This window comes from Actinia tenebrosa, unplaced genomic scaffold (genome assembly GCF_029948245.1).
Source record: "Actinia tenebrosa isolate PJP-AT-01 unplaced genomic scaffold, QUT_ActTen_1.0 PGA_scaffold3__52_contigs__length_22856419, whole genome shotgun sequence".
In the NCBI taxonomy this organism is placed as follows: Eukaryota; Metazoa; Cnidaria; class Anthozoa; order Actiniaria; family Actiniidae; genus Actinia; species Actinia tenebrosa.
This window is the reverse complement of record NW_028292580.1, coordinates 1,729,883-1,748,265: the sequence shown is the minus strand read 5'-3', so window position 1 is coordinate 1,748,265 and position 18,383 is coordinate 1,729,883. Positions and strand designations below refer to the sequence as shown.

The following is an 18,383-nucleotide window of genomic DNA, read 5'->3' as shown; positions in this document are numbered from 1 at the left end:
TGATGGAAAGATGATCGAACGACCTCTTTGGTACCAAAGTGTCACGTCTGTAGAGTTAATCCTCTATTTTTGAGAGCCTGTCAAACTTTAGACAAAATGGCGGACTTGTCCGAATTTCTCCAAAGCCGTGGGGGTCTGGTAACTAGCAAAACATCATCTTTTGACAAAGTAAACGCATCGTCGAATAGGGCACGTCGAGGACATCCACACCCTGCAGTGGGGTTTTTCATTGATCGTGTTACAGGGGTGTAATGGCACAGGAGGGTTTTTTTTTTTTTGGGCGAAGTAAGACGGCTAACCCTAACACAAATTGGACCCTAACAACGGCGCATGCGCACCAATTCCGGATTCAAACACATAACCTGGTTCGTCTCAACTAGACGAACACTATGATATAAAGAACATGGACCATTTGCAAGAATTAAAGATTTTCACGCCGGGTCAGCTGGCATGAAAAATCGGACATTTAGGTACCGCGATCATGCTGCAAATGGTCAGCGGCATTCTTAAAAAGCATAATGGCGGCTTGCAATAATAATTTTACAGTGGAAAAAGTTTTAGAAGAAGTTTTAGCAGAATTTGGTTCAGAAGGCAGCGAAGAAGAATCACCTAGTCTCGAGGAGGTATTAAGAAGCTCTGTGAAGAATTTTTATCCTCTTAGATCTTCGGTAGATTCATTCAACGCTTTCCAAGATGAAGCTAGCGAAGTACTTAGGGAAGTTTACAGACACCATCAGGTTGGACTGTTAGACGAACAGGACAAACTCTTGAATAAAACTATCAGTGTAAGACCTGCAGTTGCTTCCGAGATCAGTTTGTGGCTTAAGTCCATCAAGAGACGAATGACAGGATCACCGAAAGCCAAAAACTCCTGGTCAATTGAACTAAGACGTGGGTTGCCAAAACAAATATTTACAATCATCATCGAGGCTTGCTCAAAATCTTCTACGAATTTTGGTATAACAGTAGAGTCTTCTGTACTGAAATTCAATCACAAGAAGCGCTTAATTCGTGATTTTTCGAAGTTATCTGGGATCAGCGCTACTGAAGTTAAAGATATGCTGCAAAAGACATTCAAAGGCAGGCGAGAGGGATGCAAAGCAGAACTTTTGGTGAACAGTGAGAAGCCTTTCATTTTAACTTACGATGAAAGAAACTCGAAAATAGTTATCAATTGCCATTATGGATACTGGAATGAACTTGGATATGGTTTTCACGATGAATTCACCAGACTATAATAAGACATTTTATTTTATTTGTTATTATTATTATTTTTTTCTTCAAAATACTTCATTATGCAACATAGATTACATTATTATTGTCATCAGTTTATTTGATTTTCTTAGACCAGCCAAGTACAATCTATGTAAGTATATGATCATGTGTAAACACTAGAGTGCTTGCACTAAACCATGAGCAATAATTGTAATCAAATAATACTAATTAATACCAATTTTTGCTTTGTTAAATCAGTTCTCTAGCCATTTAGTAGCATCTAGTAATTGTCCATTATATCCTCTATGTATTATATCCTCTATATATGAATATTTTGATATCAAAACCTTAGATAATAAAACACATTTTTATAATATTATATATAAAAATCTATCAATCTAAGATATATATTATAATCTCATACCAATGAAATGTTAATAATAATAAACTAGATAAGAAACACATTTTTCATAACATTGTATGCAAATCTAGCAATCTCAGGAATGCACATGGTTAAACAACTCAAAGGGCCAGGCCAGGTTTATAGCTTTTGGCCTTGACACTGTCATGTATAAGAGCCATGAGCTTGTCACCACAGAAAGAACATTCTTTATCACTAGGATCTGCCTTTTCTAGGCCACAATAGCAGAAACTATCATCTTCAAAAACTCTCGAAGGTATGTAAACTTCTTTGCTTTGTGAGTATAGGCATGGTACATGGTTGTGCTCGGGCAACCATATTGCCATGATAAACTCATGTCTAAATATGTCTTTCCATCTTGTCTGATATGTGGAATTTTGGCTCAGCCTGTGCAAAGCAACATGTTTAGCTTCTCTACCCTCCATTGTGACTGTAAGGAGCCCTTGTTTGTAGATATCATACACATGCTTTACATGCACAGGTAAAACATGGCCAATAGTCCAGATGGTTGGATTGATGGGGTAAGGAAGAAACAGCTTGTTGGCATGACAGTACTCTCTGGCTTTAGTTTCAAGATTACATAAATCAGCATCTTTGACTTCAAATCTGTTGAAGATTGAGCAGCAGTCTCTCAACCTGATGCCTATATAAACTAAAGCCAGGACTGTTTGCCTTTGCTTCTTACTATCATCCTCATGACTCAGGTGCCTTATAAGTCTCATGAAATTATGGCAAAACATCCTTGACTCCTTCCCAGTAAACCTGTATTGCATGTCCCCCTTTTTCCCTTGTGTTTCATTATACCACATCCTAACTTTCTTTGCCAGTCGGGTTGCCTTCACTTCAAACTGCAAAGCAGTTACAACTCTAGCAACACAGATGTCTTGAGGGATTTCAGAAAAAAGTTTGTGTGAAGGTTTGAGCTTGGACTTTCCTAATGCTTCCTTAAATAAAGCTCTAAAAAAATACTGGCATGCATTGTTTTTCAGATGCAATGGTTCAACATGAGCTCTATCAATTAGTCTCCCTATAAGAGGAAGATGTTCCTGGCGGCTCTTCTGGTTAGCAATAAATTCTGTGATACTAGTTCTTTTAGTTTGCTTTGTAACCTGTTTAGTTTCTAACTTTTTCTTGAAATTTTCCACAAGCTTGACTACTTCAACCCTGTGTTTATAACTCCATGGCTTCCACATGTGATTTTGACCCTGGCCAAAAGTCCCATGTATGTCACCACTATCTGAAAAAATAACATTTCCAAATGAAGAAAAAAATCTAGCAGAATTGGACAATTCTCCTCCAAGCATGGCTAGCATTTTCATGTCATTGGGGAGCTCAGAAAATTTGAATGTCACATGTAAACCCTGTACTTGAAAAACTTTGCTTTCTATATCCACAATCTGTTTGTAAACAGCTTGAACATATTTTGTAACTGTCAAAGAGGTTTCCTCACAGTTTGCACCAAAGACTAAAAAATTATCATTACTAGATGCAACCTTTTTTCCTGTATTGAGGAAACTAATTAGAAATGAGCAAGCTGTTTCATGCTTTCCAAAAGGGCAACCATCACCCCCAAAAGCAACCATGAAGTTACCTTCAGTTTCACCAAACCATCTAAGACTATCTTTCTTTGAGTTGCTTAAATAGAAGTTAGCAAGTCTTGGGAGAAATTCTCTCACGTCACGAAAACTACCATTTATGCTAATTTCATCATCACCTGATAACAGCTCTTCAACTGGAAATACATTGCCAATATCTATAGCATTGATTTCCTTTATCAACTGATTATAAATAAGTAATTTAGGAATTGTACAATTCCCCAAAAATTTCAGACCAGTTCGACCACCCCTTTTGCGTTTACTGGATGTCATAGAGGTAGCAAGACGCACTGCCTGGTACTTTCTTTTACCCATAACACCAGCAGAATAGTATGCTGCTATACTTCTTAATACATTTTGGTGTGATTTAGTAAAATTATCTATTTCCTTTTTTTGGACTTTGTTTATTACATATTCTGTGACTTTCTGGTTAGTCAATACATAATCCCCTAGCTCATTAATCTTACACTTCTTTTGCAAGGTGTCAAAGAGTCCATCTAGTGCTGGCCTTTTGTTGCTGTTTGTAGCTCCGTATATTTTTTGGGCCAAGTTGAATGTTTCTTCATTCCTTCTTTGGAGAGTTTTCTGGTTACAAGCAGGACTGTTTAGCAATGTAGGAGACCTGACACTTTTTGGAACCTAAAATATCAGAAACTATGTATTATATATATTTTCATTAAATAAAGGTAGAATGCACCAAAGCAAATTATCTGAATAAAAAATACCTTAAGAGGAGGTGGTGTTGTACATGCAGATGCTTTCTTAGTTGATTCTCTTAGTTGGTTTTCCTGCATTTGCAAGATGAAGAAAATGTAAAATTTTAATAAGAGTAAGAAAAAAAAAAAAACAAAAAAAAAAACAAAAAAACAAAATAAGATTAATAAAAGCTGCAAAGTAAAATATAAATAAGACAGAAATTCGATAGTTTATCAAAAGACAAATTCTTATTAACTTTTAACAGTAATTATATCAAAAAGGTAAGGAGAATTTGAATGTAGATCACAACTCGTGTAATATATTTTTTCTATTCCTTATAGCATTTTATTCAAGATAGTCTTGTTCCTAGCCTTTCTTAATAATTCAGAAACTTATCGGCCAATAAGCTTATAAGTTTAATTTCTTACATTTATTAAGTTAATGGTTTTCAAGTCCGACACTGCTGTTCTTAACTTTCAATTCAGATTTAAGCTTAACTTAAATTCAAAAATGTTTAAAAACCTTACCTTATTTTTCAATCTCCTGACCTGCTACTGTAAGGTTTTAATAGAAGACAAGGAATTCACTTTTTCTTCCGTCAATTCCTAAAGAACTTCGCGCTTTCTCCTTACAAAGCTGCCCACATCGAAGCGATTATTTCTCTTATAAGGCATTGTGCCACCGTCAGCTGTGAAAGAGTACAAACTGTTGTGACTATGCTATAAAGGTGGTCCAGATATATAATTATTTCTCGTTCTGATTAGGTTTGTATGAAAAATAAAAAACATACGATTCTTACCTGATAAACATGGAATCCATTATTTACCTCTGTAAGATTTTTGGATTGGAAGCAAAAAAGTTTTTTGGAAGAGAAGTCTGCCAATTTCACAACTTGTCTTTAAGAAGCCATTTTGACTCGAAGTCTGCCATCTGCAATTCGTCGATTCTTAAGTTTTACAGCTCAAGTTTGGTATCAAAATGAAGCTTAGTTTGCGTTCTTTGGAAATTTCCCGCTCTTTGCTTTGTCAAAGCTATCCCAAGAAGCTCAGCGACGCGTTTTTATATGAAAATAAGTAGTACCCAGTCTCTAGAAAAATTATCCCGGTCAAGATATCATATTTTGCTTGAAGTATATGTCCGGAAATCCGAGCCAGATGACCCGGCGTGTTTTAGGGTTTCAAAAATTGAAAATAAATCAAGTGGTTTCTTCCCTTAATCACTTAAAAGGACTTTGTTAGTGTTACAGAAAAAGAAGATCCCATTTGGACCCTAACTTTGAAATGGTGTACAAGAACAAAGGGTCAAGGTAATTGAAAACCAATACCATCAATAGATAGCCCAGCCTTTCAGGAGCACGACAGAGGTAGTTGGATGTCATTACCGATTATTCTGAATATTTAATAGATTTTTGAACAAGGGTCACTTTGTCCCCATTTGTCCAAAAATGTCCTACCTTGTCCAAGTTGGTCCCAAATTCTCCAGTTTTATGACTTTCATATCTCATTGAATATTCCTGAGATGTCGATCAAACTGCTACCAAGTATTGTCCAGACGGTAGGCTTTACGATGAGCTATCAATAACATGAATCAAGTGTTTCTCTACTGTATTCCCCACACCCTTTTTGTAGAGCTCCATGTCATCATGGTACCAAATTGTACCAAATATTTCTAAGTGCCAACCGGAAATTAGAGGTCGCCCCTTTAGGACAAAAGTCATATCTCATTGAATATTCAACGGATGTCACTCAAACTGATACCAGGTAGTGTCCAGACAGTTGTCTTTAAGATGAGCTATCAATGACGTCAATCAAGTATTTCATTCCTGGATTTCTCCCCTCTCCTTTGATAGATCTCCATACCCATCATGGTACCAAAATGTCCTACTTTGTCTGCCATGTCAGGCTTGGCCAACTTGTCCAATACCATTACCCACCAGTATTGTGCCACGTCCACAAGGCGTATGCGCTACGACACGTGATAACTAACGCCTGGAATGGGTAGCTGACCCCTTGGGCCACCTAACTGAAGTGGTTTGAAGTTCGTGGATATTATTAGGAATATTTAATAGATTTTTAAAGATTAAGGGATCCAAAGGTTCAAACCCGAATAGACGTTTAGGCGCTTATTGCGCATGTTTAGGGACCACGTGAGCATTCACAACTGGTACCGTGCACCAGATCTCGTCAAGGGCTCTCACGTGGTGGTGGTTTGATGAAGATCGGCGCACGGGGTCCAGAGATGGAAGTGACACAAGTAACTCCAATGCCATGACTATACACCGAACAGAAGTATTGTTAATTTCTTTTACCAACCAGGAATGTTGTCGATAAACTCGAGGCTTTGTGAATTTCGAGTAGAGAGATAGTGCTCGAAGTCATGAGAATTTGGTAAAGATTGCAGTTTTTTAAAGGGCATTATAAATTTTTTGAAATGTTGCCTACCTACAGTGGACTTTATTATTTTATGTATCTTGTACCATGGTAACATTGGAAAATGGGCACATTTGTGCCACTTCTGGAAGACAAACGAGCACGATGCCATTATGACCAATACCATGTCTGGATAGCTCTGTTCCAGAGGAAGATAACCAAAGTAGTTTGGAGTCGATCGACCTTCCCATTCAAATGTTACAGCTGAATGAATAAGGACCATTTCTGGGCCACCTTTGGCCACCTTGATCCATCTCGTCTGCATGGCACAGGTTGTTTTAGTCGCTCCTTTGGCTCTACAAAGGTATTTGGACACAACCAAATCACACCATCGCATAGAAAAGGTCAAGTGGAGTACGGTGGAAGTGGTTCGAAGTTCATACCTATAATCAATAATATTTTATTAATTTATTAAGTCAATTTTAAGGGGGCAGTGGGAGAAGGTCTAATGATTTGGGTTTGGATGTTAAGGCACTTAGACTTGATGAAATCAGCTGAAACTCACAGACCAACAAGATATGGCACTAGTGTAAGTTTGGCCAACTTTAAGGGGGCACGCTGATTGGCTGGATTTTTGGTCCCTTATAACTTCGGCGGGATTAACGTTATTTCGAGCCCGACCACAGACGTCGCAGTGCTAGTCAGTAGCTATCCAAAGATGGGCTTGGTTTTGAGTTTGGATCAACGGTTGCCATGGAAACGATCTTCAAAGTTACGATCTTCAAAAATCATTTCTCCCTCAAAATTACAATATTCCAAAAGTTGTTGAAAGCCATTATGGACAATTGTAATATCAACTGACACACGGAGTTTAGTTTGTGTATCATGAATAATGTATGAGTTATTTCAGTTAGAATATTTTGCACAAACCGGTTGGCATTTCCCCCCCTTAAACGTAAAACACCAATTCAACACTACTGATGGAAAGATGATCGAACGACCTCTTTGGTACCAAAGTGTCACGTCTGTAGAGTTAATCCTCTATTTTTGAGAGCCTGTCAAACTTTAGACAAAATGGCGGACTTGTCCGAATTTCTCCAAAACCGTGGGGTCTGGTAACTAGCAAAATTAAAGATTTTGACAAAGTAAACATATTTTTGAATAGGGCATGTCCAGCACATGCATACCCAACAATATGGTTGTTATGGAACCACTTTTAGGGATAGAAAATTACCGAACAATTTTTTTGGACTAAATGGCCACCTAACCCTTACACACTTTGGCCCATAACTTCTGCGCATGTGCACCAATGTCTGATCCAAAACCATTTTCGGATTCCTCTCAACGAGACGAACACGGCAATGTATAGGACATGTGCAATATCTTAATTTTAGAGATTTTGAACTTTGCAAAAAACGAGTTTTGGTTTTATCTCACGATATTATAGGCCCCTAAGTAGGTCTCACGCGATTGGCCGTAGTACCTAGGGTTAGTCTCCGATTGGCTTGAAATTCACACTGAGGGTAGCACTAATGATGATCTAACAGGTTATCGAGTAAAAAAACTAACACTTGCACAACTTGTAAGAGCCTCACACCTATCCGCACACCAAAAATCATGAAGATTGGGAAAATTCTTCTATTTTTTTAAGGCCTTCAACATTTTTGGAAAAGTCGACTTTTGGTTCTAATTAGGGTTTAGGGTTACATAATGTTTTTATATTATACTTACTTGAGTTAGGATATCCCTCAATGATGGGCTTCCTCAAAGACCTCTCAATAGGTTTGACCACAAGGTCCGGATATCTTTCTTCTGCTATTCCCTTCAATATTTTAAACTGATTGTTGACCTAACAATATACAACAAGAATAGAGAACGAATAAATAATTATTATAGATACTGGAGTGAACGTCACTATTTTGTACTTACCATTTCCTTAAGTGGAATGTTCTTTGCCCTACTAGCCTGATGATAACAGTCCCTCAGGGCTACGAATTGAAACAGAAGGTCGTGCTTGCCAACCATTATAAAGTTTACTAAACACATATGAAATAATTACAAAGATATAGCTTAAAATAAGTTAAAGAGGTTTTGCGCATGCGCAGTACGAAGTGAGAACCATTAATGTAATGGTTGGCTTACTCTTATTAAATACTTTCATATTACGTTGATTCCATTGAAATCGGCCCACTGGTTCCAGATATATTGATTGAAATAGGGTTTACCATTTGCGCATGCGCAGTACAAAGTTAGCATCCCCTTAATTTAATGGTTGGCTAACCCTTATTAAGTTCTTTCATCCAACGTTGATTTCATTGAAATCGGCCCACTGGTTCTAGAGATATTAGAATAGCTTGAAATAACAATTATTATTCTTATGTTACCCTCCTTTGGGATAAAATTCATATCTCATTGAATATTCAATGGTTGTCAATCAAACTGCTACCAGATATTGTGCAGAGAGTAGGCTTCACAATGAGCTATCAACAACCTCTATCAAGGGTCGCTTTACAGGATTGCCCCTACCCCTTTTGAATGACTTCCATACTATCATTGTGCCAAATGTCAAACTACTAACCCTCCCCTCCCTAACCAGTCCGCCATTACCATGTGCGTTACGTGACAAAAAAAAAAAAAAACAAGCAGGAAAATCGCTTATTACAAGCGATCAAAATAATAAGTTGATGATATCTTGGTATCAATTTGTTCCTTTTACCCTTATACACATGCATCATAAGTTTTTTTTTCTAAAATGGGTCAATAGAGGATACAGGAGCCCGAAATCCCTGGAGCTTAAAAAAGGTCACTAACCTGTTGGAAGCCAAGCGTAAAGAGAGAATGAGGGAGGGGAGGGTAAGCGGTATGTAAGGCTCCTAACTTATACATAAGTATACACAGCAATTTGCCCCCCTTTGTATTTGCCTCCTTTACTTGCACTAAACGTTACTCAATCAAACTGAAACTTACACCAGAGCGAGGTTGACCATCAAAGATAGTGTGTTTTGAGTTTGGTTGTTATTAGTGATGTTATAAGTGATCTACGCATGCGCTAACCGTAAGTACTGTTTTACGCCAAGATACGCCAAAAAAACTCGACTTTGTGTCAGAGTTGTAAACTTTTTGGCTAATTTTAGGACATGGTTAGTTAGTAACGTCTATTTTCCATATCTTGTCAAAGTTTCATAGAGCTTGAGTGGAGTTTGGGGGTTAAATTATTTTTTCTGCGCATGTACTGTGAATTTTGACAAAGTGACTCAAAATCTCAAAACGAAATACGTTGAGTACTACACTTTGATGTGTTGATTCTTAATGACAGTTAGTAGTAGTTTGAGAATGTACCGTGAGAACATTTGATCTGCGCATGCGCAGAACCTGAAACACTTACATCGCAATAAAACCCGTATTTTTATAACAATCCCCGGAGCAGAGACTAGATATGACAGTCACAGGTAAGACCTACACGTTCGTGTATTGCACGCATGTCTAACTTCAATAACCGCTGACCAGTGATTTTTCAAAGTATGAGATTGGTCAATATTCAAAAATCTCTAAAATATTCCTAGGTTGCGTTTTGGGTTTGTTACTTTGGTATTGAAGTATAATCGGCAATGCCTCTCACATACTAAAAGCTAAAGGCTAAAAGTCAAGGTTAAGGTCACGAACCTAGTGCCTAAATGTTGAAAGTTTGACGGCTTATAAATCCTACAGAAGTAAGTCAAACTTTGTGAAACTGCCGGGTATGACTGCCACGTCAGGTCTCATGATGTATGTGACGTCACAACTCATTTGCTTATATAATGAGGGGTTTATGAATTTTCATGATTTTCAGCAAATTCCACTTGGAAAGCATTAAGGAAGCTAAGATCTATCAATTCCAATTAGTTTAGTTTTAATTGGATGTTTTTTGGCTACCCCAAAATTCAAAGGTGACCATTGCAGCGGTTTTGGGTTAGGGTTAGGGTCAGAACCAGGTATCACTTTGTCAGCAAAAGGTATCACTTTGTCAGCAAAAGGTATCACTTTGTCAGCAAAAGGTATCACTTGGTCAGGAAGGTATCATTTGGTCCAAAAAAGGTATGACTTTGTGAGCAAAAGGTATCACTTTGTCAGGAAAAGGTATCATTTGGTCCAAAAAAGGTATCATTTTGTCAGCCCATACATTCTTTGTAAAAATGGACCTATTTCACGTGATTACAAAAGGCAATGTGGGATACGACAGATAACCACCAATACCAGAAACAGATAGCCCATCATTCGGGGAGCACGACTGAGGTTGTTGGATGTCATTACCGATTATTCTGAAGTTTTAATAAATTAATAAAGAAGGGTCACTTTTTGGGTCCAGGGGTTGCATTTTGGCCGTTTTTAGAGAAAGCGATAGGTACCTGTTGTGTCGCGTGCAGGACGCGCATGCGCCATAAAATGCGACATCTACCACCTGGACTGGGTAGCTGAGTCCTCGGGGCACACGACTGACGTGGTTTGAAGTCCGTGGATATTATTCTGAATTATTAATATATTTTTAATGATTTTTTTGTTCAAGAGAAAAATGGCCGCTTATACGTTTATGCGGTTATTACGCATGCGCATTGAACACGTGACCACTCCAAAGTACAAAGTACATACCACCATTCTACCAAATTGTACTAAGTGCCAAGGCGATACCCCTTTTGGACCGTAACTTTGTACTGGTACACCAGGCAAACGGGCCATAGTTAGCGTCCACCGACACCACCAATAGATAGCGCATCATTTGAAGAGCACGACAGACGTAATTGGAAGTCATTAGCGATTATCATGAATATTTATTAGATTTTTAAACATTAACCCCTTGGTTATCACTTTGTCAGCTAAGGTATCACTTTGTCAGCTAAGGTTCAAAACGGTACGGTTAGAGATTTTGTTACGTCCACGACGCGCATGCCTAGCGATACGTAATGATTACTTCCTGGAATTGCTGGCTGACGGACCACCTAACTGAAGTGGTTTCAAGTCAAGAGATATTATTAGGAATATTTAATAGATTTTTAAAGATTTTGAGATAGGTATACAGAACCCTGTAATGAGCTGTAGGTGATTATTGCGCATGCTTGCCGATCACGTGACCGCTCTAAACTGGTACCGTTAGCTAGATCTGGTCAAGGGCTTTCCAGTGGTGGTAATCTGGTGAAGATCGGCCCACGTGATCCAGAGATATAAGTGGCACAATATCACAGTCGCCTATGACCACTTAGCGTACAAAAATGTTGGAAAAATTTTTAAGCCACCAGAAATTTGATGAAGTCCCTTGAAACTTCGCGGACCTTGAGTAGAGTACTAGTGCTTTTTGCACTGTGAATTTGGTAGAGATGGGTTAGGGTTAGGGTTAGGTTTGTCTCATTGGAAGCCATGTTGGAATCGAACCAACATACCGAAAACGGTATTTCCATTTGACTTTTTGTCCCAAGACAACTCTTCATGGCCTTTTTTTGCCTCTTTTCTCTCAATATCCTGTGCATTTTTTTTTCTCATCGGGTTTTTAAATTATTTTTTATTTATCCTTTAGCGTGGTTTTCACTAGCGACATAAGCCTAAGAATAAACACGGACATAATGCGTATCAATCCCACTCACTTCTCTGTTGATGTCCTCACTGCAACATAAGCACAAGCACAAGCATTCTCCTTTTTCTTATGCTTCTGCTTGTGCTTATGTTGCCTTATGTCATACTGAGAACGTGGTCTAATGCCTATGCTTAGGGTTATGTCATAGTGAAAACCACACTTTAGTGGTTACAACTATTACGACTATTTATTGCTTCTTGTATAGGTTTCTCTGGACAGTCATAACGCTTCCAGATGGCCTGAAGACTGTGCGGCCCCTTTGAGAAAGCCTTTCTAATTTCCGATGCCTTTGGAAACCTACCACGGTCAAGGATATGTTCCATTCCCCAGGTAATGATTTGAACGTCTACTTCCTTCCAGGGATAGCGGCTTCCATGGTATCTGAAGTTGAAAGGTATGGGGAATATTACTATGCTATCGTATTAAAATAAATTGAGTAATGATTTCCTTACTTCCTATGAGGTGACTCGCATGGTGCGTTTTCCTCGTGATCCTTGTGGTACTCGTGGTCCTTCTGTGTCTTTGAACTAACTTTTTTCGGGCAGGGAGTCCCTGGCACTTGGGGGGGGGGGGGGGGGGGGACGGGGAAGACGGGCTTGAGCTTCCTGAATCAAAATAATGAAAGATTTAAGGGGACTTGACCTTTTAAAGTTCAGTTTCCACGCAAAGGCAACGTGTAATAAGACGGTCGGTTGTGGTTACATACTTACAATCAACTTTGGTTATGGCCAGACAGGCCCGCTTGGCATGTTGCGATATCAGCGTGAGGTCATACCAGCCACCTTGTACCTGGCGGCTGTGTTTCATGAGTGTGGCAAGGTCCTGTAACTCTGCCTCCGTTGCCCCTTTCGCCGTCAAGTGAGTCACCCACATCTAGAAACATGAAATGCAATGTTAACTCTCGCTACCAAAGGAGCAGGGGCAGGGGCAGTACAACGTACCACAGTAGTGCTCTTGAACGCCTTGCCCTCGGCCAGAGGGACTTCGGTCTTATCGTAGTATTGCTTCATTAAGCGGTGAACTCTCGATGACTCAACCTTCCAAAATACATTACACATTAAAAAACCATTGAAAAAAATTACTATTATTATTGTTATTGTTATTATTATTATTATTATTATTGTTTGTTACCTTTTCCCCTGTGAAATCAAGAAAGAGGTGATTACAATCTTGTTGGCCTTGCAAAATTATTGGTCGGAGGTACCTTTTATAGGCCACGAGCAATTCCATTGTCTGTGAATCAAGGACATAAAGATCAACGTTGTCACGACTGTTGGGATGTGAGAGATTTTCTATATGTCAGTTACTTCATCCAGGAAGATGGTGAGGGGTCCTAGGGATTGCGATGTCTTGTGTGTCATAACGGATAACTCGTAGAAACCGTTCACCTGGCCTTGGGTCCTGGCAATTCTGTAGTCTTCCAGCAGGCAGTTGGCAATGAGAGACGCTCTATTTACATAAGAACCATTAACTACCTCATAACGATAACATGAGCAATAACTTTAAATACCATACCTTGCCGCGAAGACCACCACCAAAAGTGACACCATATATTCTGTCATGTCTCTTGTGTCTTCTATCTTGATTCCGCAGCGAGTCTCGGAGTTCTCTGTCATTTCCTTAAGCTTTGCACTCATGGCTCTTCCATGGGTGGACTCCAATACGGCCTTCACCTTAACCCGAAACATCATGAATTAGGGTTAGGGTTAACAAAGACAATCCTTTCATGGAGTGCTCTTACGTCTTCGACAAATAGCTGGTTTATCTTCTCTTTTTTTTTTGTGCGTTTCTCTGTTCGGCGCAGTCCTTGCGCAACTGATTATTTCATCGAAACTGATATTCATCTTTAGTTCAGTTTACCTTGTGTTTTTTTCACCTGTTCCCATCTCCTGGGTTGTCTAATACTTCAATATCGTCTCGAGACAATTCATCGCTTGTGCATTTTTGAGAAGAATACCCTGAATTCTTAGGCGAAGTTGGATTGGCAGGATTTGAAAGATTTAAAAGCGGCAGGAGAAGCGATACTCTCAACTGTGGTTGTAAGGGTACACAGCCAAAACTATGAAATATATCATTTGTTCTTTCATCATAATTTGAGAAGGCTATGGTTCTCGCAGCACGATTTTGAAGCTTCTGTAGTTTATCTGCGAGACCTTTGTTGCATCCATCCCACACTGCGCTGCAATAATCAAAATGCGGTTGAACGAGAGCATTATAAACTACAATTGGTGTTTCTCTTGGTACGAATTGTCTAATCCTTTTTAAAGCACTTATACCTGATGCAATTTTTTTTTATATTGACTGAATATGGTTCCCCCAGATTCACGTCGATAATCACGCCGAGAGATTTAGTTGAGGACACCTGAGTTACTGTTTTGTCATTGATTGTAAGGTGAGGTGCAGCAGGAAGTCTTGATAACCGCTGTCGCTTCGATCGTGTAAATAATAGTACTTGTCCATTACAAATGTTGTGTGAGTAAAAGCACTTGCTCAAATAAAATGAAACTTATGCGATCGTGAGCTTGTGTGTGTTTGTCCTATTTCATGGGTTGCAGCGTTTACACAAGTCTGCTGAGCTCGTATTGTCTTCATGATTACTGCACCATGCATGGACAGCTTCCTTAAAATTTGTGCAAATGTGTTCCCGATCCACAGGAATACTTTGCAACAACATGCAAACCACTAGTTGATGGTATACCAATGTCCAGGGTATTAGTTAGATTGCCAAATCCTTTTCAATGTCACAAGGACTGCTAGCTGTGGGTACATTGTTGAAATCAGTATCATTGTGGGATGCACTGTCGATATCTGCAATATCAACCGAACAACTATAACAGACACATGATTCCATTGAATCTGCAACTTCCTCTGAGAGACCAGCACATGGAAGGTGCCACCAAGTATTGCAGTTGTCACAACAAATGCTGTTTTCAACTTTTGCATTGCTGATCTCAGGAGGCTCTAGTATAACGCTGTCACTCTTTAGACACTGGTAGATATCTCTATACCCTAACAGGCTTGTAGAACAGAGTAATATTATTTTTTTACATTGCTACAGAATCCTCTGGACAACTCCACCCTCTCATACCTTGGCTTATGTCCTTTATTCCACAAAATAAAAAGACCATGGTCAGTGCCAGTTACCTGCATCTGAGTGTAATATCTGTGAGAGCGCTTTACACTGTTGGAGCAGAACGTGTGAAATGGCTATGAAACACCTGTGAAAACTTTTCACATATTGTTTTTCACATGCTGATGTGAAAAAAAAAAAAACACGTGAAAACCCTGTAAAATGGGTTCCTCATTTTCACATCCTTAACATGTGAAATAACCTGTGAAACACGTGATAACCAAATCCACTTTTTATGATATAAATCCATTTCACATGGTAAAAGCCTGTGAAAAACCTGTGAAAACCGAATTCTTATAAATCCATTTCACGTGGTAAAAACCTTTGAAAAACATATTTACATGTAATACAAATTAATTTCACATGCAAAAGTATGTGAAATTATATGATCTATAGATCTGAAAATATGCATGTGATCGCATGATCCAACCTTTGTGAAAAATATAACCAAAAAATTTGAAACATAAAAGCATAAGCAATTTGAGTATGAAAATAGTTTCATTAAAATAAAAATGATGTTTAATAATAATAATATGATTCTACCACTTATATCATACATTTCTATATAGGGTTTATGAATATATAATGGTAATTGAACTGAGTGGAGTGCAATTTGGTCTGAAATCAAACGCGCGATTACAAAATCGCACGACCGCGTAGCGGGAGTGCGATTTGTAATTGCAAGTTTGATTTCAGACCAAAATTGCACGACACGAAGTTCAATTACCACTTTATTATATCCATTTTGAAATCTATTTCGAAAAAGACGTTTTTTCCAGTTAAACCGACATGACTTACAATCTAAAAGCAGTCGATTCAAACATGCTGTCAAGAGAACTTGTTTATACTGATCGAGCAATGATTCTCATTTTGAAAACCAACACTTTCAACCCAAAACTAAAATGAATTTATATCGGACCAAAAGGTTTACAAATTAAGAAAAATTTACTTACATTAAATAGCAAGACAATCCTGCCCAAAAGGGTTGTAATGAACTGGCTGTTGTCCATACAGCCAATGCTCACTGCTTGTATTTTTATGATTTCTGTTCAACATGTTTAGATCACACTTGTGCCGACAAAACAGCAAAAATCAAAGGTTGTTTAGTCCTTCGGTTGTCCTTAAGAAGTCACGTAGCTCAGCAAAAATCTTCTTCTTAGGAAAAACTTCTTTTAATGACTGTATTTTCGATGTGTTGTTATGCTTTAAAGATTGAAAAGGAAACCACTTTCCACGATCAATCGCCAAAAGGTCACATTCAAAAGATGCCGATTGCATTTTCCCCCACTGCTTTTAACTGTAATATCTTCAACTTACTTAAGCAGTTACTTTACAAAGATGCTTTTGACGATTTTAAGTGATCAGTTGGTCTTTTTAAGTCCTTTTTACGGCTTTTTAAGTCTTTTCTTAAGACTTTAGACGGTAAAATCGTTCTTCAGAAAATTTTTTTTTGAGCCGTGGCTTTTTTTTTTGCAAGAAGCGGTGAGCTCAACACTCAGATGGATTGCTTGATATAATTGGCTAGAAAATGACATGTCTCTCTTGTGATTGGTTCATATCAGTTGATGTGCAAAATCGTGCAATTTAGAGCTCAAAATCGTGCAATTTATGCTGAAATCACTGCTGCAGGGAACCAATCAGATTGCAGGATTTGCTTGTGATTTCAAAATGGATGTAATAAAATAAAAAATCAATGCCAGTATTGATTATATCAAATCAAAAAATAAAATTTGTGAAATATATTCTAAAAAAAATTATTGAAGGTTTCTTAATGACAAGAACTATAAATACGCATCTAATTATCATAGTCATATCAAATTTATCATAATTTCATCAAAAATAAATTTTTTCATTTAATTTAGTTTTCATGATAAATTTGGTCTTTCATACAACAGGCTTATCAATTCGTTATCATCATCATCTTAAATATAAGTTATTTGAAAAAAGTAAATCTAATCAATAAATTTTTGTTTAAAAAGAAAAAAAAGTGTCTGAATAGCCTTGATATTGATTGCTAAAATTATTTTGCTAGACAGTTATTAGAAAACTCATTAATAATTCATGAAGAAAACACAAAAGAAATCATGACCATGAAGGAGGTTTTATATGTGATATAGATTCGTCTTCATTTGCATAAACTTTAACTTGGATTTTCTCTATCAAACTTGGTTCATTTCGTAAAGAATTCTGTACAATATGAGAACATACATCATGAGTTTTCTAAGCCGTTCAATAAACTCGCAGATCGTGTTTTATCGGGTCTAAAACCACCCGGCTACGCCTCGTGTTTTATACCCGATAAAACACTCCTGCTCGTTTATTAAACAGTACGTAATCAAAATCTATTTTTATCTATATATATTTTTTCTATCTAGACTTTTTTGTTTTGATGGTAGCTTTTCTTGGTTGTGCCCTTCAACCTCATCATTTGTTAACCACCACATAAGCATATCCTTTATATTGTTTAAAAAACTATAGTAATATTATGTCATAACAGCTATTACATTGTTTAAAAGTAGTATCTGTAGGCTTAATATTGATTGCTGAAATTAGATTGTTAGACAAGTATAGGTAATAATCAAAATCAAAGTCTAAACATTTTTTAGCTGGTGTTCTTTTTCGCTTTGATGGTAGCTTTTCTTGGTTGTGCCCCTCATGATCAGCCTCATCATCAATACAATACAATACAATGTGCTTTATTCATACCAGAGATTACAATAGAGAAAATATAGATATAAGCGTATTTACAGAAGAATGGTAGAGGTTACCTAGAATAACTAATAAAGCTAAACGAGCTAGGTAACGCAAATATCTGAATTTACAAAGAGTAATTGGTGGAAAAGTAGACTAAAATATAAAGATTACAACATCGATAGGTATCTATATATACATTATATATTTATGATTATTGAATTATATTTATACGTACTGTATTACTATTTACATGATCTAATCCTATGTATCAACCACCACATAAGTATATCCCATATAGTTTTTCTGGTTGACAGCATTGAATTCAAGGGTTATGCCTTTATTATTACTTGTCTTATTACCACTGGCATTTTTCTTTGAACTATCTCTTTTTATTTTCTTGATTTTCTGCTTACCGTTATTAGCATCATTACCAGTTAGAACAGGGTTAGGTGGATTAGCGTCAGGGTTAACAATATGGTTACGGTTATTTACAGCATTATTATGAATGCAATAGGCCTTTTGCAGCTAGAGATCACGTGCTTGGATACCGCATAGCAACGCCATACTGGAGAGCAAGCTCTCCAGTAAACAACAGAGATCTAAAGGTCATACAAGCGTGCTTTCAAACAAAGAATTATAGTTAATACAGGCCCAAGAGCAT

General features: G+C 37.6%; 1 protein-coding gene across 1 annotated transcript; it reads right to left on the bottom strand.

Annotated features, from left to right (window-relative positions):
* Positions 1 to 1,737: 1,737 nt before the first annotated feature.
* On the bottom strand, positions 1,738 to 13,586 carry LOC116304262 (uncharacterized). Its single transcript, XM_089035685.1, has 10 exons — positions 13,414 to 13,586; positions 13,206 to 13,347; positions 12,840 to 12,935; positions 12,609 to 12,771; positions 8,226 to 8,332; positions 8,028 to 8,145; positions 7,361 to 7,415; positions 6,481 to 6,739; positions 3,957 to 4,019; positions 1,738 to 3,870 (listed from the first exon to the last, which is right to left on the bottom strand). The coding sequence occupies exons 1-10, from the start codon at positions 13,584 to 13,586 to the stop codon at positions 1,738 to 1,740; spliced, it is 3,309 nt and encodes a 1,102-aa protein (XP_088891811.1).
* Positions 13,587 to 18,383: the final 4,797 nt, after the last annotated feature.